The sequence below is a fragment of the Drosophila mojavensis genome, unplaced genomic scaffold, assembly GCF_018153725.1.
Source record: "Drosophila mojavensis isolate 15081-1352.22 unplaced genomic scaffold, ASM1815372v1 contig_16, whole genome shotgun sequence".
Taxonomy (NCBI): Eukaryota; Metazoa; Arthropoda; class Insecta; order Diptera; family Drosophilidae; genus Drosophila; species Drosophila mojavensis.
Genome location: NW_025318693.1, coordinates 7,272,259 through 7,296,686, shown reverse-complemented (window position 1 = coordinate 7,296,686; position 24,428 = coordinate 7,272,259). Strand labels below are relative to the sequence as shown.

The following is a 24,428-nucleotide window of genomic DNA, read 5'->3' as shown; positions in this document are numbered from 1 at the left end:
ATGAAGGAATTTTGATTTTTCAAGTCGATTGTTGAAGCTTTCAGATTCAATAATAATGGCAATTAAGGCAAAAAAAAAAAAAAACTCCTTATGCTATTGAAATCCAAAAGGATATATAATTAAATACTTATCGGATCGCTTCATGTAATGTCTTAGATGATCCTTTGCATTAAAAAAAAGAAATAAAAAACAACTTATTATTACAAATAAATGTATTATCATTTAGTCGAAATTTGCAAACTGAAAAAGTTAAAAATTCATATTACAAGTAAAAATTAATTAAATAAAATTTAAAAAAAATAAGTAAGTAAATTTATGAAATTCGGATTTTCACTTAAATTATTTTGCAATTTAAAACAGAATTTATATATAAAGAATAAAATGCACAATTTTCCATTTTTATTATGTTTATTTTTATTTGCAATAAAACTTAATAATATAATGTTTCAGCTATATATACAATGCGTGTGCTTCGGCTGTGTATTTTTTTATGTTTATTTCTTTGACATTTGGTTAATAAGTTAAGTTTTCATTTGACTGTGCTTCCATGTGCTGCTGTAACGTTTGGCTCGGCTCATAACTAGGACTTTACTGTGGCATCCGCATGCTGACGAAGCCAGATATATGCTTTTAACGATATATTCTAGAGATTTAGCTTTTAGGTTTTTGTCTTTAAGCTATTGTCTTGGTTACTAAACATTTTGTAGTTGTTCAATTTGCTTTCATGATGCGGGTTTCTGGGCTCTTTCATTGCATTTGTTATTGCTCTTAAGGCTTCGCTGTGTCTACTTTTGTTCAGTCTTTAAAGTCAACTGTTTAACAATACGTGTATGTGTGTGTGAGGCTGTATTTGTGTGTGTGTGTGTGTGTGTATTTCTTAATATTCTTTATGCATACTTAACGCTGTGTGGCAAGCCTTTTCAACCCGCTATTATGGCGGCTTCTTCTGGTTCTTCTCGCTCCTGGTTCCTGGCTGCTGCTGGCATCTTGCTCATTACGCCACGATTTCAGGATATTTGCGTTGGCTTTTGTGTGCTTTATATATTTTTTGTTTTGTTTAATTTAATAGCCCAATTTTTTTAAAGCTTTGAGGTCTACATCGCCATAGTAATCCTCGCTATAAAAAGAAAGAAATGCATGCATTAGTATGAATTTGTTTCTTCATTTTTTTTCTCGTTCAGGTTCACGCTGCGTATACGTAATATTCAAAGGGCACACTAATTTTTCGGTTTGGCTTTGCGTTGATTTGCTTAATTAAATTCTTTAGCTTGACACGTGACTGTGACTATGTGTGTGGGTGAGTGTCTGTGTGTGTGTGTGCTTGGGATTCCGACATGGCATATGGTCGGCTAAGACAAATTGTATTGAGTTACAAATGGAACTTTTTCACATATTTCCTTGTACCGTAGAAAAGGAGATTATGAATTTCAGACAAGCTTTGAAACACTCATTTATTTATATACGCATTTGATGATTATATGATTTGTGGCAGTTAATCTGCTAGAAAGGGAAGCCAACAAAATCTTCCTGGATGGAAAGTATGGGGTCAATGGGAGTTAGGGTATCTCTCAATACGCACTTCCAACTAGAGCACTTACACTATTTTTTTTTTTTTTTTTTGCACTCTTTGGAATGTTGCTACATTTTGATTGCTGCTTTAATAAAGCAGTGTGCGCCCCCAGAGTGCCGCCCTTTGTCTAATAAATCAACAAAAGAATTTTTTATGAAAGCCATAATTAAAAAAAAAAAAAATAATATTGTTAAAAACTTGTTAAGAGCGAGTGGCGGATGGCTGATGAAAAGGCGAATGGCAGCTCTACAAGGATTTGCGTCACAGTCAGCTGAATGGGATGGCAGAGAGCGAAGCAACAGGACATCAAGGATTAAAAGAAGATGTTCGCTTGTTTCCTGCAATAACAACAATATCAACAGCTATGACCACACACAGCCACACACACAGGCAAGGAAAGCTAGAGAGACAGAGAGACAGCACGAGCATACGGAAGCCAGCCAATTGGCTTTAAGGCTCGCCGCACACAAGGACGACCAGCAGCAGCAGCAGCAGCAGCTGGAAGGACATGTACGCAGCGCCTCATACAAAATGCGCGATGCGGTCCAGCAAATGACAAAAAGCGCAAAGCTATTAAATTAAATTAAATGGAATTGGCCAAAACCCTGCGACATGGCATTCTAAGCTACAAAATATGGACAGAAATCGTTGTTTGCCTTTCTTCTTTTTGTGTTGTTCTGATAATATTTATTTATTATACCCAATGGGCAATGGGGTATATTAATAGTGCTAAGCAATGTGTAATGCCTACAAATAAAGTAGTATAAACTCCTGTTAGGGGCAGCATAGCTTGAAATGATGTAAACATAGAATTCTATGGACAGTTTAACTGGGAATAGTGCTTTAAGCTAAATTTCAAATACTGGTTAGAGTGGAGTCTTAATACTTTGAGATATATGAAAAGAGCATATTTGTGATATATTAAGTAAATTTCTGATTTATTAAAATATTATTCATAATGTGATCATTTGTAAAGGATAACTCAGAGATAACGATAATCTTTTTATTAATTTGAATGGGGGTCTAATTTAGTTTACGATATCGAAACACCATAATTAATTTAAACTATAATTTTACTATACACAGCATCCCTGATTAGAGCTTGATTAAAAAAAAAAAAAAAATAAATAAAAATATATAATAATAATAATTTCAAATATATTTATAAATTTATTATTTCTACTTTTCATTTTTACTTTCCAAAAGTCTAAGAAATCGACCTTTCATCTAGGTTTATTAATGTACTGAAATGATGCTGATTTAAGAATTCTAATCTGGATGAGAGATCGATATACTTAAGTCCACCCACAACCGTCTTAACTTCTCTGCCTAAAACTGTGAGATCTAGTCTAGTCTAATAGAGCATTTTGGTTTCTATACGTCACATCCTACTATCTTGTGTAGAATTTATTTTTATACCCTGAACCCATTGAAAATGGGAAATCAGGGTATAATGGTTTTGTGAAAAAGTATGTAACGGGCAGAAGGAGGCGTGGCAGACCCCATAAAGTATATATATTCTTGATCAGCGCGACGAGCTGAGTTGATATAGCCCTGTCCGTCTGTCCGTCCGTCCGTATGAGTGCGTCGATCTCAGAAGTTATAAGAGCTAGAAAGCTGAAATTTGGCATGCATACTCGTGTATACCATACGCAGTACGAGTTTGCTTTATTTTTTCGATAAATCATCCGATAACTTTTTTATCGAGAATAATCGAAAAATTGATTTTGTTTTTTTAGCCTAATTTGAACACTTTCAGACCTGGAGTCTTTAAATTTGCGTTGTATATAAAGTTAATCGATACAAAGATTTTGTAATTTACAGATTTTGGATACCACGCCCCCTTCGCCCCCAATTTGTAAAAAACGCATTTCAAGTACTAGAGACTTGTGCTTTGGAATGTACACACATATTCACCATATAATTACGTTCTAAAAGTTTCATTAAGATCGTATGTCTACAAAAGAAATTATTTAACAAATAAATTTTCATAATATTGCTCACACTGCAGCGCAGCCCAAGCGCAGTCGCTGCTTACTGCGCAGTTAGCAGAGCGCAGGCTTATGCATGCGTGTGGATGCATGTGTTTGTATGTGTGAATAAAATAAGTCCAGAATGATTAGAATATCAGCTTGGAGGGTTCAGGGTATCTCCTAGTCGAGCAGTCTCGACTGGAGCCTTCTTACTTGTTTATATTTCGATGATGCGCTCTCGTTTATATAGTTAGTCAGCTAATACTTGCTCTATATTATAAATTTATGCGTTGTGCTTAGTGCATCGTATTGGTAGTTAGGCTTAGCGGCTGCTGCTGCTGTTAGTTTTATGTGCTTGCTGTGCGTTTATAAGATGATTAAAATTAATTAGAGTCAAAACGTTAAAAGGATTTTCATAGCCAACACAGACAGTTGTCCAGGCAATCAGGAGGGGACAGACGAATGCAAGAGCAAGGCTATTATCCATCAACAGCAGCAGGAGTTTTTGAGCCAGGATCTGCTGCAGATGTCCTGCTGTATGGCTTGGACATGGCTCTATTTCCAACTGCCACACAGTTTCTTTGGCAGCAGCAACAGTTGCTGCTGTGTGGCGAGCGGTTTCGTCCAACTTAGTTTAATCATTTATGTTTATAAAACACTTTTATGTGCTTGGCGTTTGCCGTTATTCTGCTCGCTCCTGGCTGAAGCACGGACCAAAGGACTCACCGCTGTTGCTTGCAACAACTTTTAATTGGAGAATGCAACAACTACACGGAGCTGTGCAAAGCAGGTGAAAGCAAAATATGATAACAAGAGCTGAGCGCTGTTGTTGCTGGGATTTGTGTGTAGATACCCACTCGCTCAGTCTCCCTCTCCTGCTCTCTCTCTCTCTCTCGCTCTCTCTCGCTCTCTCTCCCTCTCTCTTTCTACTCTCTGATTCTTTATCTCTCTTTGTGGCTATAGCTGTTACCGCACTCTTAAGCAGGACCAAAAGCGAATTATGTGCATTTTGGCCACTTTGTACTAATTTTCCAAAATGTTGCAGTTCTGTGCGCGCTTTCAACCATTTTCCAGCACACACCTACACACACATAAACCGAAAATGTCCTTTTGCCTTGACTGCGCCTTGAGTTTGTCGAGTTTTATAATTTTTATTTAATTAGTTTTAAAACTCCTTCAAAAATGTGGCAAGTGTATGCGTCTGCACACATATACACAAACACACACACACTCATATATCTACACACCCACACACACACAGACAAAAGTCAACGACAAGGCATAGTAAAGTTTTTGCCCCCTTTTATGATTTAGTGGAGCGACCCGCTTGCCGCTCCCATGGCTGGCGCCCCTATCGAGGTAGCATTGTCCACGTGCTAGTGTGCGCTGGTGAGTGAGTGAGTGTGTGTGTGTGTGCGTTTGTCTGTCTGTGTGTTGGTTCTGCCTGCAATTGTGTTGATAATTTGAAAATTCATTTAAAGTTTTTGTATCGCGTTTTTGTTTATAGAATCTAATGAATAATTAACAAAGTTCTTGTGCATTTCAAAAGATGTCAACGATGTTGACGATGAAGTCCACGTCGACGCCACCGCCGCAGCCGACGCTGACGTCGACGTCGACGCTGGCATCGTTAGCAAAGACGTTGGACTCTCGAAAAGGCTGCCAAGTTTTCATTTGCGACAAATATGGCTGGCGTCGCAAAGTTTTCTGTTTACTTATTATTTACAGACTCGGCGACTTCAGACGGCAAACGCAGCCAAACAAAATGCGGAAATAAAGAAATAAAAAAAAAAAAAAAAAAAAAAACAAAACAAAATAAAATCACATGAACCTTGCTATTCGTCTGCCCGCACCACCCACCACATAGCTATTCCCACAGCCCAATGGCAAAATTATAAATAATTTACGAGTGTTTACGAGTTTGTTCCTACTTCTGGCCTAGCCCTGAAGCCACCCAAAAATTATTCGACTTTTAGTTGCTCAAATAGAGCTTTAAATCGTAGCTCGGGCAACCGAACTTTGCCTTGCTCGCTAGCTGCCTCAATTTTACTTTCACTACATATCAGGAACGTTACAGTGGAAATATTTCGGAGTGGTTTAGAGACTTGATTTCAAATTTCATAAAGTAGACAATGGAAAATAGTATTAATTACTGGAAATCAACTATGTGAGCTGAGCCAACTTTCAGATTAATTAGCATGTAAATTAATATACTTTATATAAGATGAAGAATCAAAACTACAGAAACTAATTGGTTATTTTTCATAAAATATTTATATTTACATATATTTAAGCTGAGCAAAATGTAATAGATATTGCTTTGCTATGTTTTATATAAAATATATATATTTATATAATCAAATAAAACTCATCTTCAGTCTTCAGCTACTTTATTTAAAATATATGTTTGACTTCCCCTTTAAGCTGAGCACTCTCATAAATAAGAACTATAAAATTTGAAGTTTTTTTTTTTAGTTTTTGTGTATTTTTTGTTTTATGTATAAAATAAAATTATAAGCTTATAAACAAAGATCACTTAAATGTACAAATCTCTCAATTTTACTCTGCAATTTGAAAGATTTTTCTCCCTCCTCGATGTTGTTTACACTCATTTTATCTTGTGTGTTTCGCACATTTGATTACGAATTTGTCTTTTTAGCCTTTTGGACCTAAACTTCATAAGTTTTCAAAATTGTGTTTGCAATTTGGAAGAGTTGAGGATATCAACAGTTGGATTTATGGATAGGTAAAAGATAATTAGAAACGTTTAGGATAGGAGATTGAGCTGATAATGAAATAGAGCTTGATCTTAAGGCTGGTTGAGTATTATTTTTTCACTTGTCGATTCTTGTTAGAGGTGAGACTTTGTGATGTGAGAGTAGTGGGAAAGTAGTTGGGCAAAGGATTCGAGTTGATATTGTTGTAGTTGTTTCTTTTCTGTTGTTATAGTATTGTAGTTGCTGTTGTTGTTGTTTTAGTTCTTATATTTGTTGTTGTTATGTTTATGAGGTGGCAGCTTTGGTTTTGGGCGCGTTCTTAGTGCGACCTTCAGTGTTCAATCCAGCTAGAAGCTCGCTTTTGCGGATGCTCTTCAAGTCCAGATCACCATAGTAGTCTTCGCTGCAATTGTAAAGGGACGAGGTAAAGACAAATGTGAGAATAGGCCAAGAGATATGTATGTGAGTGAGTGTGTGCCTGTGTGCGTATGCGTGTGTATGTGAGAGAGAGAGAGAGAGAGAGAGAGCGCGCGTGTCGATGCATGAATAGATACAAGAGTATTAGTGTAGAAGAATAGATCTCGAATCTGCTGAACGACTAAGAACTGTTGTCTGTGGTTGGGTGGCTGGGTGGTTGGGTGGTTCGGTGGATCGGTAGTGTGGTCTGTGGTGCAAGCGTAGCAAAATAAACTCAAAACTCAAATTCAACAACTCCAAGCAAAACCAAAGCAAACCAGGTGCCAAACATATTGTGTAGTCAAGCTTAACTGTTACAACTTACCAGCCGGGAACATCCTCGGGATCCTCGCAGTTGCCAGTGCCATCGCTGTCGCCAATCTTGAACACTGTGCCAATGGGGCAGCCATACTCGCGTGCCACGCCCTCCAGGCAAATGTAGTACTTGCGGCAGTCCTCGGGATGTGCGTGACGGGAGAAGGAGCCAGTATTAGCCAGCTCACCAGCAGCTGGGCAGGAGAAGCCATTGGCAACCTCTGCAAGTCAAAAGACAGTTAGTTCTCGCACTTTAGGAGCGCAGCCGTCTATTCGCAACTCACCTTCGTTCCTGCACTCGGGCACCTGATCGGCCCACATGCAGACGCGTGCATCGCGATCGTAGGCCAGGCCGGGTGAGCACTGGTACCTGGATGGCTCGCCGTTCCAGCAGTTCCAGAACACGTCGCACTTGTTCTCATCGGGGAAAATGCCGTACAGACGCGAGCAGTGAGGCGTGGTGATTGGAGGCTCTGCAAATGGAAGCATATGAGTTGAGCTAACCAACATTGATGGCAATCGGCGGTAAACCTACCCAACTCTGTGCGTTCACCGCAATCCACATTGTGCAGATAGTCGCAGTTCTCGGTGAGGAACTTGGAGTCTGAGGCATCGAAGGCCAGACCATTGCCGCAGGTCTTCAGCTCGGAGACGCCATTGTCGCACTTCCAGTATTTGTCGCAGGATGTATCGTGTGGATAGAAGCCGAAATCATCGGGGCACTTGAAACTCGTCTGGGCCACAGCTGCAATTACCAGAGAAAGTGTACGAAACGCAATTAGTATAAATTTCAAATGCAGCGCGTCAAGCAAACTAATTGAAATCAATTTGTTCCCCTGAATATTGTATTATTTTACGAGCGAAGCGTGGCGAGGCGACAGGTCGCGAGGTGAGACGGGACTAATAGGCCCCAGAGTCTATTCAAATTGCATGGCCAATGCCAATGGGCGTTTAATTGTTATATATAAGCATGCATTTACACGACGTTGTCAATGTTGTCGATGTTGTCGATGGTTTCGATGTTTTCGATGTTGTTGTTCCCAACGATTTGTCATCTTGTGCAAAAGGCATTCACTTTAAAAAGTCGCCTCAGACGATGGCTGCCAATAAATCTTTTGGCTGGCAACTTTCAGCAGACAGCTCTAGAGATCTGAGATACACACTTACACACACACACACACATACGCACGCGTTGACAGCTCAGGGCCAACTGCATTTACTTTTTGTGCTTGTAATTTGTTGTTGTTGTTTCTGTTGTCTTCTGTTTTGCTTCTTTTTTTTTGGGATGAAATTACAGCTTCGACGTCGACGCCGAACCCTGGCACGACAGAGTTGAAGCACCTGAAACGCGCCACCAAGGACTTATCGCGGTACCTCTCGCTCTAGCAGAGCAGCCCTCGCAGCTCCCACGCTGCAAGCTGGGAGCTCAGTGCAACCGCAGAGCGTAACGAACGCAAATTGCATTTATATACCCTAACTAATGTGGTGTATTTTTTTTACTGGCCTGCAATATGCAATGCATTTGATTTCATTTCGTTTAATTTCGTTTCAAATCAAATGGCAGCTGCAGCTGCAACAGCCAGCCACTAAATAATTATTCAACGTTTTTAGCATTCGCCAACGAACTCGCTCCAAATGAACAAATGCCCGAGTCCTGAGCCACACTCTGTGCCAGCCCTTGTGTGATAATCTAATTGCAAAACCACAAAACTGCGGTCATGGCTACAAATGCTCAATCAGAAGTGCCCTCTGACTCCTGACTCTACCTGACTCCGCCTGACTCGCTCAGCTGCCTCATCAAATGGATCAAAATAAAAAAAATTGAAACTCAAAAAAATATTTAGATGAAAAAGCCGACAGCTAAAACAACTCTTGATAAACCAAACAGAATGCAATTTTCATGTTGTGTAAACTAATCAAATATCAAAGTTTTTTTTTTCCTATATATGTAGAGTTCTGGTGCATATATATATATATATATATATATATGTATATATGTATATATATATATATATATATATATATATATATATATATATATATATATATATATATATATATATATATAATGCAATTGCAACAAAAGCCTTGCAGAAATCAAAATTGGCGATTATCAAATTATTTGCAGAATTTAATTAAAAACTTTGTTTTCCTATTGCATTTATTTACACGCGCACTCGTTATATCTGCTATGCGTGTGTATAAACACACTCATCAACTACACACACACACACACACACGCGCACATACGTATGTAGATGCTGATGCTGCACTCATATTTATTATGCGGACTTTTCGGTCAACTGCTCTAGCGGGAGCTGTTAGTCAATTGCGTTATAAAATAATATATAAAAACATTTTCATATATTCACTCGACTTGTTTACTCAAATATTGTTAATTATAGAGAAATTACATTTATAGTTTTTCAAAAGGGAACTCTGAATTCCACATAAATGAAATTCGAATGGAAATTGCCAAAAATTTGAGCTAAAAGTAATTAAGTATTTGCATTGACAACTATACTTCGTATGTCATTTGATATATTTAACTTGGAGAGCAATAATGGGGCAGTAAGCAAACTCAAGAAGAGTTTAAATATATTTTAAGACAATCTGTTATATTGTATGTTTATAAATATGTATATTTGTTTAACTTTTGGACTCATACAAATATTGTGCTCGGCAATATTTCACTATTTGGCTTGCAGCTCAGGTGGGCCAGCAGCTGGAATGCTTTTTCGAAAAAGAGGAACTTTCAAGCACTTCGCTGCTGTACCCACACACATAACATTCAACAACTAACAAACAAAAGCTAAACTCTCCCACAGAGAGAGAGAGTGTGTGTGTGTGTACCAACAGTTATAATAATTTAGTTTGTTGTTGCAGCAACCGAAGCAGTGCACAAAAAGCGCATTCCAATGCAAGTGCAACTGCGCCAAAAACCCCCAGCTCGTCTCGAGGCTGGCCATGCAGCTGTAAATGTGTGGACTGGGGCATGAGGCATGCGGCATGTGGCATGTGGGATGTGGGCTGTGGCATGGGGCATGGGGCATAGCCTGTGGCAGCCGCAGCAGCAGACCGCAGCACTAATGCGCTTACATATGTGCATAGTGTGCTGCGATGCCCACACTGATGATTACATTGAGTTATGTACATTTGTATGTCTCACTTACTCTATGTGTGTGTGTGTATGTGTGTACATTTGTCGCGTAGCGTAAATACCACATGTTAACTAAACAATTACCTTTGAGCAGCTGCTGCCGCTGCTGCTGGCGCTTGCTGCCGGCCAAAGTGGCGTATACGCTATAAATTTACACTAGTTGCAGCTAAGTAAAAAGTGCACTGAAAGGAAAGAGAGCCAGTGGAATGTTCTAATGAAAGCTGAACTCAAATTGATCAAAGAGTAGCCAGCAACACAATTAAATGTTTTTTAACTCAGCTCGAGGTTGTTTAACCACAGAAAAACCTAAAGAGGTGCGACTTCTAATACTAAGCTTGTCTAATATGAGCTCTACATTCTATATATTTGTATAGGTATTATCATATATTTGCTATAAATATACAAGAAGAAGATTAAGGTCACTCGGTATTGGCTCAGTAAAAAGATGCTTATCTTCTTCCTCTATTCTCTATTCTATTATAACAATAATTTTTATTATTATTTTTATATACCTTTTTGTACATTTCAAAGCCAAACATGTATTTAATTTTAACAATAAACAATGCTCGTCTCTATTCTTAATACAATCCGCTTTTAGCTATTATTGTTTTGATCGCATTTTGATTTCTTGGTATTTCCTTGGTTGCGATTTGAAGTAAGCTTCGAGGAACCACTCACTGATGTCATTTGTGGAATATTTCGAGCGCTAATTAAGCATTCATTCTAGAAGCTGATCTGCTAAATGAAAACGAAAACGATAACGAAAACGAAAACGAAAACGAAAGCAAAAGCCAAGCGATTCTAGGCCGCATTCAAGTTGCGGCTAAACCGGTTAGACGTGATATTGGCAACGGGTCTGCTGCCACTTACGACTACTAACCCACTCGCAATTAAGCCGCGCTGCGGCTGACAGTTCCGGCCGGCACGCCCTGCGCATTCTTCTGTCGCACATGGCTTAAATGCCTCGATTGGCCAATCTCACAAATTAGCGGTCTTTACTTAGTTAGACTGATTGTTGTCGCATGTTGCATGCTGTTTAATTTGCTGTTTGCAATAATTGTTTTACCTATCAATTGTGAGCGCTTAATTACGTACTTATTTTTGTTTAACAGTATGTAAGCATGTGTGTGTTTAAATAATAAATTTGTATTGACATTTTAACAGTGAAACCGCCAATTGTATTGGTCTTGTCGGTTGAATGCATATCGTTCCAGCTGCTGCAGTCAACTTTTCCTGCTGTTGTTGTTGTTTCTACTCATATCTACGCCTGTTTATCCGGTCGTCCATTAACATAATCATTTAATTAACCAAAACTTTACACGCACACACACACACACACATAGTTGATAACGCGCTTCATAGCATTCAAATTAACAAAGAGGAGAAAAAAATATTACAGCGAAAAAAAAAGTGAGTTATATTAATTTATGTTGCACCTAAATGACAGACATTGTCAAGATGCAAATAACACAAATAAATGAATAATTCAATTTGAACAATGAATACATTCGCAAATTACAGCTACATAATTTATTTACAACAATGCCAATTGATATGTGATATGCACATGGCAGAGCATTAACTATTATTACTATTATTATTACTACTACATACGGCCCCCCCAAGGCAATCAATTGCCAAATGGGGCATTCACATAGAGTGAGAGTTTTAATTGCAGTGCAGCTCGAACAAGGATCATTTAAATATACAAATCAGATTACAGTGCTGAAAACCATGCAGCTAAGATTGAATTGGACAAAATATGTATAGGATAGAGAATATATATAACAATATGTTTGCAGTTAACTAACTGAGCTCCTGCTACTCTACTTATATTTGCCATTTGAGGAAAGACTTTGATTTATACAAGTAGTAAACTCTATATAAGGATGGTATATATATGCTATATAGATTTGTCGATTATTGGGAATTAATTTCAATTAAATGACAGACTTAGTTCTCTTCTCCTTGTCAGCTCTTGCTCTGAAATTTAAATATATTTCATTAGTTATTTCTCTTCTTCCTGACCGCTCTTGCTCTTCACTTTTTCCATATATCTTCGATATGCCTCTATAGCCAGAGATCCCTCTCAGCCTTTGAGCAGTTCTTATATCAATATTTACTGCAATATCAGCTAGAGGCCATTCATCAATGCTGTCATCTATGGCATTCCTTTCTAGATGCATATCAAAATTCGTATGGCTACGTGTCCTGCAAATATCATGACAAATAATGACAAATTTGCATTTCGTGTCAGGCATTGAGCCTGCGCTACAGTGACTCATAAATATGAATATCAACAGAGGCCGGTGCATTGAACTGCTCAAGCTAGATGTGTATAAATACACACACACACACACACACTCACACACACTTAGACGCTCGCACACCCACTTGAAAGGCAACAAATTCCAGCGAAAAACACTCGAAGTCAACTGTGCTGAAAGTTGCCCTGGCAGACCGCGGCCCAAGTATGTGGTGTGTATTTGCTGTGTCTTTGGTGTGTATATTTGTATTTGAACTCATAATCGTTAGCCGCACGAGGGCTGCAATCAGAGCTTCAGCTTAATGTTATTGTTGTTGGGGCGTATTTTTTGTCTTCTAGCTAGCAGCTCACAATAGGTGTTTTGTGGCACTTGCAACTATCTATCATTTGGGCTTCTGGCAAATTCTTTGTGCCCGTTGTTGTTGCTGTTGTTGTTGTTGTTGCCATTGTTGTCTGGCGCCAAGACATTGCCGGCCATATAAATCAAGAAAATTGCTGACATTTAAGCACGTTTCATTTCATTTCGTTTCGTTACGTTTCTTTCGTAGCTCCTACTTTGACTAACGGCAATTTGGGGTCTACGATATTTGCACAGCAACAGCAACAACAACAACAATTTTGCTTTGTAGCAGCATTTCCGCCAAATGTTGCTACTGTTCTTCGCTTTTGGTTCTTTAAGCCAAGCCAAGAAGCCGTTCCTATTTTTATTTTTCTTTCTGCCATAATGATATTTAAATATTTACCCACATTGCTGCCGGCATGCAACGTATGTGGGTTAATCTGCTTTTCAATTGTTTGCCTAATATTTGTTTTTGCTGCTGTTGTTGTTGCTCTTGTTGTTGTTGCTGTTGTTGTCGAGTTTGTGCGTCATTCAAGCCACAGTCTCAAATAGTTTCTGACGCGTCATATAGAGCCATAAATCCGCCTTAGCCTATGCTCAAAAAAGTTATAGATTTATTTTTCAAATTTAACGCATCGACGACAGCCTGAGCTGCGCTACCACAAAAATGCTGAGAGAAAGAGAGAGAGAGAGAGAGGGAGAGAGGGCCATACGAGTGGCAGCAAATGGCAAAAATGTGGCACGCAAATTGACTTTCGAGTGGCGTCAGCGCATTTAAGAGTTGTGTTTTGTTTTTTTTTTTTTTTTTTTTTTTGACATTTGTTGTTGACTTTTTTTTACACTTGCCTCTGGTCCCATAAATCAGCGCAGATACCCAGCTAATGTGTGTGTGCGAGTGTGTGTGTGGCTGGTGTTTGTTGTGCCACTAATGCAAGCCATAGCTCGCGCAGCTGTGTGTCTCTGTGTGTGTGTGCGCGTGTGTGTGTGCTTTGGCCATTTCATTTGATTTTGTTGCCACAAAATAAAAACTTTTCAAGCGTGACTTGCTGCTGCTGCTGCTGCTGGCTGTGTTGTTGCTGTGGTGTGGCAATAACAAAATGGCAGCACACATATATTGTTTGCATTTGTTACGCTTTTTGCTGCTGCTGATACTAAACCGCAGCAGTAGCAGCGGCAGCGGCAGCCAATGCAAAAATCCAGCAGCAAGAAAAATAAAAATGAGTCGCGCAACCGAATGCGGAAATTTATTGTGTTTTTCGTCGCTTTTCGGAAATCTTTTGAACAGCTCAAATTGTTTATCGCCGTGATTAGCATGCTTGTGGCAACATTTGGGCCAAGTGTTTGCGTATTTGGCCAACAACATTTGATGTTGCATAATTTATTAGCCAGTAGCAACAGCAGCAGCAGCAACAGCAGCAACTACGACAACAAGCAACTTGAACTTGACAATGCGCTGCATGCGCCTGGCTTAGGCCCATTAAGTGTTGTTTTGCTGTTGTTAAGTTTAATAACTTTGAAAATTGCTGCCAATTAAAAGTGAAGTGGCTAAGAAAATACAGCAACAAAATGCATGTCACGCAATTGGCCAGAGGCGATTTTACTTTTTTCTTCGATTTTACGTTTGTTGTTGTTGTTGCTTTCCAATTGAATAACCAACGACAGCAACAACAACCAGAGAGACAAACTCCAAACGTCAACAATGCTGCGGCTAAAAACACTTTGATGGCCCAGTTGAAACAAGTTTGGCTAATGGGCCGCCTGGGCGTGTCAGCTGCGTATTTGAAATTCCTGTGCCGAAAATCAAAAACAAAATATCACGCAGTTATCTTTTCAATTAGCCGGCTGCCAACGTGTCATAAAAATATGTAAATTTGTTGCTTGTTTTTTGTTTTGTGCAAATATTGTGAAGAAGAAGAAGCAGAAGCAGAAGCAGATGCAGAAGCAGAAGAGAAGGGATTTCAATGTCAATGTCATGAATGTCATGCAAATGTGGCCATAAATTGACCCAAGACTTGAGATCATTTATAACAGCGATCATCGTGCAGATAATGATGATGCTGGCGATGATGATAATGACGATGATGTAAGCGAGTGGTGCAGCCAAGCCGAACCAGACAGCGCCAGCGCCTGACTCTGTTGTAATTTCTTGCACTCTGAAAGGTGTCGCCACGCGATGAGGTAATGAAATCGATTCGAACCAATAGATGCAGATACAGCTACGGATATAGATACAGCTACAGCTACAGCTACAGCTACAGCTACAGCTACAGATATAGATATAGATACAGCTATAGATACATCTACAGCGAATGTAATCGTCTGTGTGGTTGGGGTGGGCTATAGAAAATGCAAGTAAACGTGTTGGGTTGCTGCAACATGGCTAACTCCAATTGGCTCTTTGGCTCGATTACGCTTATGGTTTGCATTTGGATTTTTCGCCTTTGCTTATTTCTGTTTACATTTTTTTCTTGTGCTATTTTGTGATTTTCATTTTGTATTTTCCGCCTTTTCGAATTCGAATTCGAAAGTGGGCCAAGCTGGGCGATAGTTGATCAGAGCTGCTGATCACTTGTTGCACAAGCGGGCGCTTTTATAACACACTCGATTGAAAAAAACACTTCTTTCTTTAATTTTTTTTTTTTTTTTTGGCTTGTTGGTTTTTTGATTTTCTTTTTAACACTGTGCAGCTCGAACGCTTGTCAAGTGTCCTTCAGCAATTGGCTGATTGCGTAAGCGCAAGCTGTCTTTGGCTCCCTGAGCGCTGTCTCGGCTCTTGGGAATTTCTCTCATTTCTCTGATCGACATGGATATGCATGTAGGTGTGTATGTATGTATGTATGTAGCTAACAATTAATACATACCGGCTCCGAATAATGCCACAAACACAACTAAAAATCTCTTCATTGTGCGGTTTTAGTTTATTGCTGTTGTGTATTTGGTAATAATGCTTTTAACCGTTGCTCGCCGATACGTAACCGAATCTGAGAGAGTAGGGGGGAGGCGCTCGCAGCACTTGAACAAAACTTTGACTTTGCGCACCACTTGGACCGACGACTTGAAACTGTGTGTGGCTCTGGCTGGTGCGGGAGCTTTTTATACCGCTGCGCATGCGCGCCAGCCGCGAACAATCCAGACGAACGTTGGCGGCGGCAGCGACGCGCACGCCGGCTGCGCAGCCGCAACGGTGGCGACGAGGCGACGTTCACTGGCAAACGATTGCAACGGTACACAGCACAGCAAGGCGGTCTGGGGCTCATAGCAGCCAGCTTTGGTATTACTTACAGCAGCTACCTGGCCTTGTCGCACCTGTGAGAATTGGCCTTTCTCTCTCTTCTTTTCGCTCATGCAGCGCTGCTTACGCTCTCTTACTTTTACGCTCTGTGTCTCCTTCTCTGTCTCTCTCTCTCTCTCTTTTTCTCTTTTTCTGTCTCTTTCGTGTATACGTTTAATTGTAATTATTAGCGACGCGTCGCTTTTAACTGTAAGTTAGCTTGTTTTGTATGCACGCGGCGCACTGTGGTCGCCAGCTGCGTCGACTGCGCTGCCAGCGTCGCATTGTTGTATTTCGGTTGCCCCCAAAGCGAACCATTCCTCAATTGATCTGCGCCGTTACGTTTTCCATCTTGAGGCGGGAGCTGCAAATGGAATTTTGTTGCCTAAAAGTTCAGCATGTCTAGGTGTATGCGTGTGTGTGTGAGTGTGTGTAGGCAACTGGCATCCAGTTCGATTTGTTGTTGATGTTTGTAGCTAATTATGGATTGGCTTTTTGTGCGAATGCCGGCCTCAGGGCACGGCTTCTACTTACCGACCCAAAATAGCAAAAATGAAGAAAAAAAAGCTGAATCTCTAGTTGAACTTCACCTAATTGGCTGAAACCATACATGTGTGTGTGTGTGTCTGGGTGAATGTGTGTGAGTGCATGTTTTGCGGGTGTGTGTGTGTGAGCGTGTGTTGCCTGCCTTGTGCCTGAGTCATGCGCCTGGCATTTCCAGCAACAGCTCTAGGCGTGTTGCGTATACGCCACGTTGTCTGTGTAGAATGTAGTTGGCTTACCCTGGCAGAGTTGGTTTTTAAAGGAATGGGTTAAGGCTTAATTCATAAGGATTATGTGTGAACTCTAATGATTATACCGTAGCACTGTAAATAAGGCTATCATAGCTTTTAGCTTTAATAATAAGACAAATTTTGTGATGTTGAATATACCGAATTCATAGATAACAGAAAAGTTTTTTAAATAGAATTGTTAGCTCAATTACTTGTCCACTCATCATTCCTTCATATCTTTCAATTGAGCAGAGCTAACTATTCAAGCTGCTGCGTCAATTGGCTCAGCGTCATATTAAATGTTAATCAACGCAATTAACATGATTTCTTAATGTAAAGGCAATGTGATGGCCAACCGGTGGCCGGCAATGCAATTGCAATTGATATGCCGCTGCACTCGCACATAAACAAATACGCACTCGCTGACTGCGGCTTGGCATTAAAACCAGGCCGTCAACTGGCGATGCGTGCAAGTAAAAGGTAGGCCAGCCAGTCACAGTCACAGTCACAGTGCAGTCGCAGTCGCAGTCACAGTCACAGTCATAGCTCCAATTGCAGTTGCTGCAGCCACGCCAGCAACTATTAAAACTGACCCAGCGCGGCGGTCAACGACGAACACTCAACGGCGCCGCAGCAACAACAACAACAAACTGTTGAAAATGTGTGCAATTAAATGCAAGAAATGTGATTCAAGGTTTCGGAATGCAGGAAGAATATGGAATTACAGCCATAGCCACAGTCAACAACAACAACAACAACAAAAACAAAAACAAGAATCGACTGGCAGAACAATTACAGCTGCCAACGACTCGAGACTGCAAATTTGTAGTAGTCGGTCGAGAGTGGTCTGTAGCCCGACCCCGGGCCTGGCTCAGTGTGTTATTGAAGTGGTCTCTAGAAAACCTGCGGCTACCCACAGTCCCAGACAGCGAACCAGTTTTAGTAGTGCGAAAAAAAAACGACAACAGAAATAAACACAAACTAAGCTACCTTGTCAGAGTTATGCTTTCGCTTTCAATAGCTGCTGCTGCTGCTGCTGCTGCTAACTGCATTGCTACTGCATAGTTTGCAGGCCAGTTATAAGTATACACTCAGCTTATAGAAAAGGCCACTGCCTAAAGCCTTTATATTTAGCTATGAGCTAAAAATGGCTTTTAGCTCCGCAGCACCTACAAAATTGAAAAATCAAAATTTTCATTTTGACCTGGCATAGAGTAATTAAATTTATGTTGAGAAATTACTACTTTACACAAGATATCAGATATCTTATGCCATTGGTAGTAGATATATAGAAATAGTAGTAGATCCATAAAAATAGTTGTAGATCTATAACAATTCAAAAAATTTATAAATATTTTATAGACAAATATCTCACTTTTCACAATTACGCCTGAATATAGTAGTAGATATATAGAAATAGTAGTAGATCCATGAAAATAGTTGTAGATCCATATCGGGCAAGTTCTTGTATTGCATAGCCACGTGAACACATTTTGTAATCATGGCACGATTATTGTAATCCATTTCAAGACCATGAAACTAAACTTAATACTACTTCTTGATGACAGTTTTTATACAAGAATTGATTTTGTGTAACAACGAAATTATTGCTACAAATTTTCTAGTAAACATTAGCAAAATCAAGTTTCAATTAATATAGAAAATCGTATTAAAAGCTTATCAATATTTAACAACTTCTAACTTCATAAAGCGTATCAGATCTTCGCTCAGCTGGTGATAGCATATCTATCTAGCTTGCTTTATATGTTGCACCCGATTTTTAGGGTTTGTTTGGCTAGCCCCTCCAAAAACAAGAGACCCAAAAAAAAGGAAATAAAAAAAAAAAAAAAAAAAACGACTAAAAACCCGTTTGCCATGCAGCTGTCAGACGACGTCTGGCCTGTTATAGATCGGGTTGAGCCTGGCATTTCGATGAGTGTGCTACCCAGGGCGAGCAATGTTTATGGCAGCGGCAAGCAGCGCTCCACTCTAAATTGAATGCCAAATCGCTGAGAATATTAGCCAGCCAGCCAGCCCGCCAACTGGCTAACTAACTGCTTATTGGCCAACAAAACACCAAACTCCAAACAGCAAACACCAAGCTCACTCTCGCACTGTATAATTTGCGGACAAGCAGTTCCAAAGTATTTGAAAAATGCAAAAATTGCATCAGCACTTGGCTTAGATTGTGAGCAGTGCTTTGTTTTTGTTTTTCTTTTTCTTTGCTTTTAATTGTTGAGTTCAGCTGGGCTGCTTGTGGGTGGGTGCGGCGTTTACCGCCACGTTGACGTCGCATATGCAACGCGGAAGAAAAGTTACCAACGCTGGCTTGGCTTGGCTTGGCTTGGCGTGGCTTGGCCTGTCTTGGCTTGGCCTGGCCTACTCTCTGTCTCCCCGCACTGCATGCCATTCGTATGCTATCTGATTCGTCGCACACCCATGCAGTAAATGCCATATGTGTGTGCATGTGCGTCTGTCTGTGTTCAATTAAGCCAATTCGCTGAAGACCTGGCCGGTAGTGGGGGCCCCTCCGATTTGGCTGTGCAAGTTCTTAATGCGTCTTTAGCAAGTGCATTTCGAAACGGTAATTTGTCGTTAACTGTTGCTGCCGCTCGTTCGTGAGTTGAATCTTTCGTTTGTCATACGCTCAAAACACAAAACTAAAGGAATACAAAATAAATAACATTAAAAAAAAACCGTTAGAACGGGTTTGCGTACGGTGAAGGTGTTGGCAAGCTTCATACAACTATTTCTGTCCCATTTCGACGTCTGTCTGTCGGAAATTGGCTAAGCTCCACCTGGCTAAGGTTAACCTTAGCGTAGTTGACATTTTCTCATTAATAACTGAATAAATTGAGGCTGAATTGCAAATTGTTTAATTAGACAACGACCTTGCTTGTAAGTGACCGAGTTGCTAGAGCAGCTCAGCTAGGGCTGAGATGTGGCATTATTATTTAGCGAAAGGTCACAGCCAGTGTTATGTATGCTATGATAACTAACCTATTTCCATTCGCAATTTATGGCTGACATATGTAAGTATTGGCAAACAACTTGCCGCTATCGTCGCACTATATTGAAATCTCTAGCTTCATGAATGTTAAAGTCTCTCTCCATATTTTTACTTTCTGCGCAGAAACTCTTCTGCGAAATTCTTATCCGGTTGAATCTTCATTTTTACTTTCGGAACAGATATTACGTGCAATGTTGTAGAACTAGCTGAGACTCCATTCATGTGCCTACAAAGCCAATTTATTTGCGACTTCTGAGTCTCAGAATGTTTTCGATGAGCAGCTCAGATAAGGCTATCTGTCCACTACGTGCTATACATTTATGCCAGAAATAGTTTAATTGCTCTTATTTTGCTGTTCTTGAGCCTGCTGGCAGCGAGCATTATAAAGATTTATGCTACACTCAACTCTAGCAAGATTTCCGGTGCAGAATTTTAATAGCTCTAGTCTATCCAATCTCTGCTCGATTCAAGTTCAGTTCTGTGCTGTAATCTTAATGTGGATATCTCTTTGATGGGAACTTTTGGCGAAAAACAAACTTTTTTTATTTCATTTGGAAGAATCGGTTGTTTGAGTGACTTGTTCAGAGCATGAATTTTATATGATCCAGCGCATTTCGAAATCTTGATAAGTTTGATTTATAAACCTTTAACAAATACTGCGCAACCTTTACCAGGCTTAGCTAATGTTTATTAGAGCCCCTGCCTAATGGCCGTATTGACACATTGACAACAATATTGTTTACATCACTTTACGTAAGACTCATTTACGAGATATTTAGGGAACAGTCCCTTGGGCTGGGTAAAAATGAAAAAATCACCTTTGGGCCGATAGAAAAGTGCAGCTCCACAAAGTGCAGCAAATGTAACGGGGCGATTTCTATATATAGATGGAGATATATTTGTATATTTATTGTACAATAACAATATTTCTCATTTCACATTTCTCATTTCACAGTTCACAGTTTTCATTTATTAACTAATTTCGGATTTACGTAATCCCAAAATCGTTCAGGCCTCAGCGACGGCGTTTACACGCAATCGCCACACTGAGAGTCGAGGTCAATGATCAGTGAAATTTACTTTCAAAAACAAAAAGAAAAAATCAGCTTTTCTGTTGACTGAAAAGCGATCGGCAAATAGCTCCAGCGGAAACCCAAGCGCCAAGTTTCTTGAGCCGCCGTTTGGGCAACTTCGAACTGCAAAGCCAACAAAAAATGCCTTTGTAATGCGGTTTGGGGCTTTGGGGGACATGTTTATTATGCTCAAATAGGGCACAGCCAACGCCCTAGCTTGTCGCTGCTTGTCATAACTATTATAATTATCGTCATCATCATCGGCAACATCATCATCATAACGAGCAGCCGCTGCTTGCCCACACCTTGTGGCCATTAGCCGCAGAGACCCAGCCCCCGTTCCCAATCCAATCACGACAATGGAGCGCTGCATTTTACCACACTTGAAATCGCAATACAATGAATATATCTGCATAATTAATTCCCACTAACGAAGATGTTGTCGAGAGTTAATGAGTGTGGCTCGTTGTTCACCATTTGCGCCAAAATTGAAGGCAACAAACACGCGCAGGTTGTTGACTTCTTTGTCTGCGTCTGGGGCCCACTTTCGGTTTCGGTTTTGGCTTCGGCTTCGGTTTCGGCTTCGGCTTTGATTTTATTTTCATTTTCAGTTTCAGTTTCAGTTTGGGCTTCAGCTTTTGGCTGCTTCTATTGTCCATGCAATTGGTCGCAGCTGTCACATTGGGCGATGCCATCTCGCCAATTCACTTGCAAAGCACACACACACACACACACACACACACACACACACACACACACACACACACACACACACACACACACACACACACACACACACACACACACACACACACACACACACACACACAGATGTATTTTTAATTATGGCCATTCCGAGCACTTGATATTTGTTGGCCAAAAACTAATCGGCTTTCAGTTTCCATTTTCCAGACGCAAATCGCGAACAGCTTGCCCAACGAGCTGATGTATTTTTAATTATACTGCGATTTCCTTTGGCTTCTCCAGATCTCAATAAAAATCGAAATACAGCAAGAGAGGTTCACTTGTTCGAGTATATAGTATATGCATATATAACGTCCTGCAGCTTTTATTTTGGCCAAGTTCAAAAGCCAGAAAGTAAACCGAGGACGCTTCTCTGTTATCTGAATATCGTGTAGTATTTTATCAAAGCGCTTGCAGTTTCATTTAATGGATTAAACATGCACGAATCGAACTCGAATCGATTTCTCACCCATAAAATATGCATTGTATTTATTTTGTTTTTAGTTTTAATTTTTATCCGCTGAACGCGCCTTTGCCAAAAACTAGGTTATAACCTTGAAATCCCACAAAAGAAACGTTTAAAATTTCAAACTTATCAATAAATTCATGACGCTGCGACACAAAGCCAGGCTGCGCATCAAAAGAAAGCAACAAAAGAAACAAAACTCAAACAGAAGCAGAAACAAAAAACGGAGTAAAAAAAAAAAGCAGCATAAATCTATATTCAAATCCATGCTAAGCTCCATTAAAATGCTAAACAGTCAAAAGCGTTTCGCAATCCCATCAGAAACAGACAAAAATATTCCAACGGGTCGGGCAACAGCTGTAAACCTGCATTTCAAATTGCCAAAGGTCAGGCCAAGAAGACGCTGCAGACGCAGACGATGTTGCAGCCGCGCATCCCCGAAAGCCAGTTCAGTCAGTGTCCCACTCTGCAGCTGTGTGTCATCATCGTCATCATTATCATGACTAGCATCATTATGAGCATTGCTACATAGGCTGCATTCAGCATAAAAGCTGTTTGGCAACAACAACAACAACAGCAGCATCATCGAGCCATATAACAATTAACCATATAACGAAAATTTGTACAAATTGACAAACTCTGAGTGAAAGAAGAGAGGAAACGAGCCAGCAACAAGAAAAAAAAAAAAAACAGAAATTGATACACGAGTGAAAAAAAACAAGAAAGAAATAAATGAAAATGAAAAGAAAAAACAAACTGGATTTATAATGGCTAAAAACACGCAAGAAAAACAAGCCAAGGTCATTGCGAAGCGGCCGAGAGCTGCGAAAGAAATTGTGGAATCATGTGGAATAACAATACACTGAGCAGAATCATGAATTAACAAAAAGCCAATTAACAGAACTCTAATTGAGAACTCAGCGCAAAACAAAGTCTTAGCAGAGCGCTCATCTGGCAGCTGACAGAAATAGAGAATAGAAATGGGAGACGAAAATAAATTAGATATTAAAAATACTTACACTGAAAAATATGTTTGGTAAGTTATGAGTGGCGATATGAGAGAAAATATTTGAATTTTTTTTATTTAAAATTATGAAAATATACTTGTTGAGACAAGGTAAAGAAAGGCAGATATTCAATCAATTGCAATCAACTAAATATGACATATTATATATTCATTCATAATATCTTGATATAGAGTAGGTTATTGATCTGGCTTTTCTTCAACCGATTGTATAACTATGAACTCCAGTTGGAGTCGAAATCAGCTGAAATGCTTTCAATTCAGAAATCTTTTCAGCAGGGGCAATCGAAAGAGTGAGAGTTTTGAAGTAATGCAGCAAATTTTCAAGCCTCATTCAGACAAAATGATTTGCAAACACTCAAATGATTTTCTCACAGTGTGCAAATAAACGTGCCTTGGCGATCTACTGGTTCAGGATTGTGGCAGAGGCACTTGTGGTTTCATTTTATTTCATTTCATATTTTGCGGCATGGCAGAACCACTTTTCGCTTGCAATTACTTGAGACGCGGTAGCACATAAAGCAGATGATCATGACAAGCAATATGATAATGATGAAGATGTTGAAGATGGAGATGAAGATGGTGCTGAAGCTGAAGTTGAAGCTGAAGCTGGAGATGAAGATGAAGATTTTCGTGCGCAGTTGGGCAGAAGTGACTGTGCGACGTGTTAAACATGTTTTGGCGAAACATCAACAGCTCGAGAAATCCGGTTGCTCAAATATGCGTAAAGTGGGACGATGTCGCTCCTTTACAAACAGCCACAAGAGCAACAACAGCAACATCAACCAGCAATAGCAACGCTCTGTAATATTATTAAATGCCTGAAAACTGGCCAGGCAAAATGCCAAAACCCAACAAATAAACATCAAAACAATTAACAGTCGAAGAGATACACACACACACACACAAACATAGAAAATGAAAAAAAAAGAGTCCAAGTGGTTGATTTGTATGTGACCTCATTGGCAGGTGTTGATTAATAAAAATGCAACTAGCTTGGGCCGGGCCTGGGTCGGGCCCATTGCGTAAGCCGTTTGAGGTGTGCCCCGCCCATCGCGTAATGCTGCTCTTTGGCAATCCCACTGAGAATCTCTCAGATGGCACAACTTTTAACTCTTGCACAACCAGCTCTAAACTTGAACTATTTGACGCGCCACTGATAATGTATGCCCCTTATCAGCCCATTCCAGTGAACCTTCGGTAGTCCAGTTCGGATTATCAATAGAACTAACTAAAATTTGTGAATTTGAGTTGCTCACATTTTTGGCAA

At 39.9% G+C, this 24,428-nt stretch overlaps 1 protein-coding gene across 2 annotated transcripts; it reads right to left on the bottom strand.

Moving 5' to 3' along the window:
* Positions 1-886: 886 nt before the first annotated feature.
* LOC6573128 (protein obstructor-E) lies at positions 887-15,749 on the bottom strand. 2 transcript variants are annotated; one of them, XM_015166765.3, is made up of 5 exons: positions 15,659-15,749; positions 7,567-7,776; positions 7,316-7,504; positions 7,042-7,252; positions 887-1,117 (listed from the first exon to the last, which is right to left on the bottom strand). In XM_015166765.3, the coding sequence occupies exons 1-5, from the start codon at positions 15,699-15,701 to the stop codon at positions 1,063-1,065; spliced, it is 708 nt and encodes a 235-aa protein (XP_015022251.1). In that variant the 5' UTR covers positions 15,702-15,749; the 3' UTR covers positions 887-1,062. The 2 variants fall into 2 exon arrangements, with proteins under 2 accessions (XP_015022251.1, XP_001999219.1); XM_001999183.4 differs by lacking the exon at positions 887-1,117 and adding an exon at positions 5,999-6,663.
* Positions 15,750-24,428: the final 8,679 nt, after the last annotated feature.

Bases quoted from the DNA above. Each gene is read 5' to 3' on its own strand.
- LOC6573128 (XM_001999183.4), bottom strand. From the start codon at position 15,701: ATGAAGAGATTTTTAGTTGTGTTTGTGGCATTATTCGGAGCCG. The intron at 7,253-7,315 runs GTGAGTTGCGAA...TTTGACTTGCAG, and splicing joins GCCCGAGTGCAGGAACGAAG to AGGTTGCCAATGGCTTCTCC. The intron at 6,664-7,041 runs GTAAGTTGTAAC...TTACAATTGCAG, and splicing joins CCCGAGGATGTTCCCGGCTG to CGAAGACTACTATGGTGATC.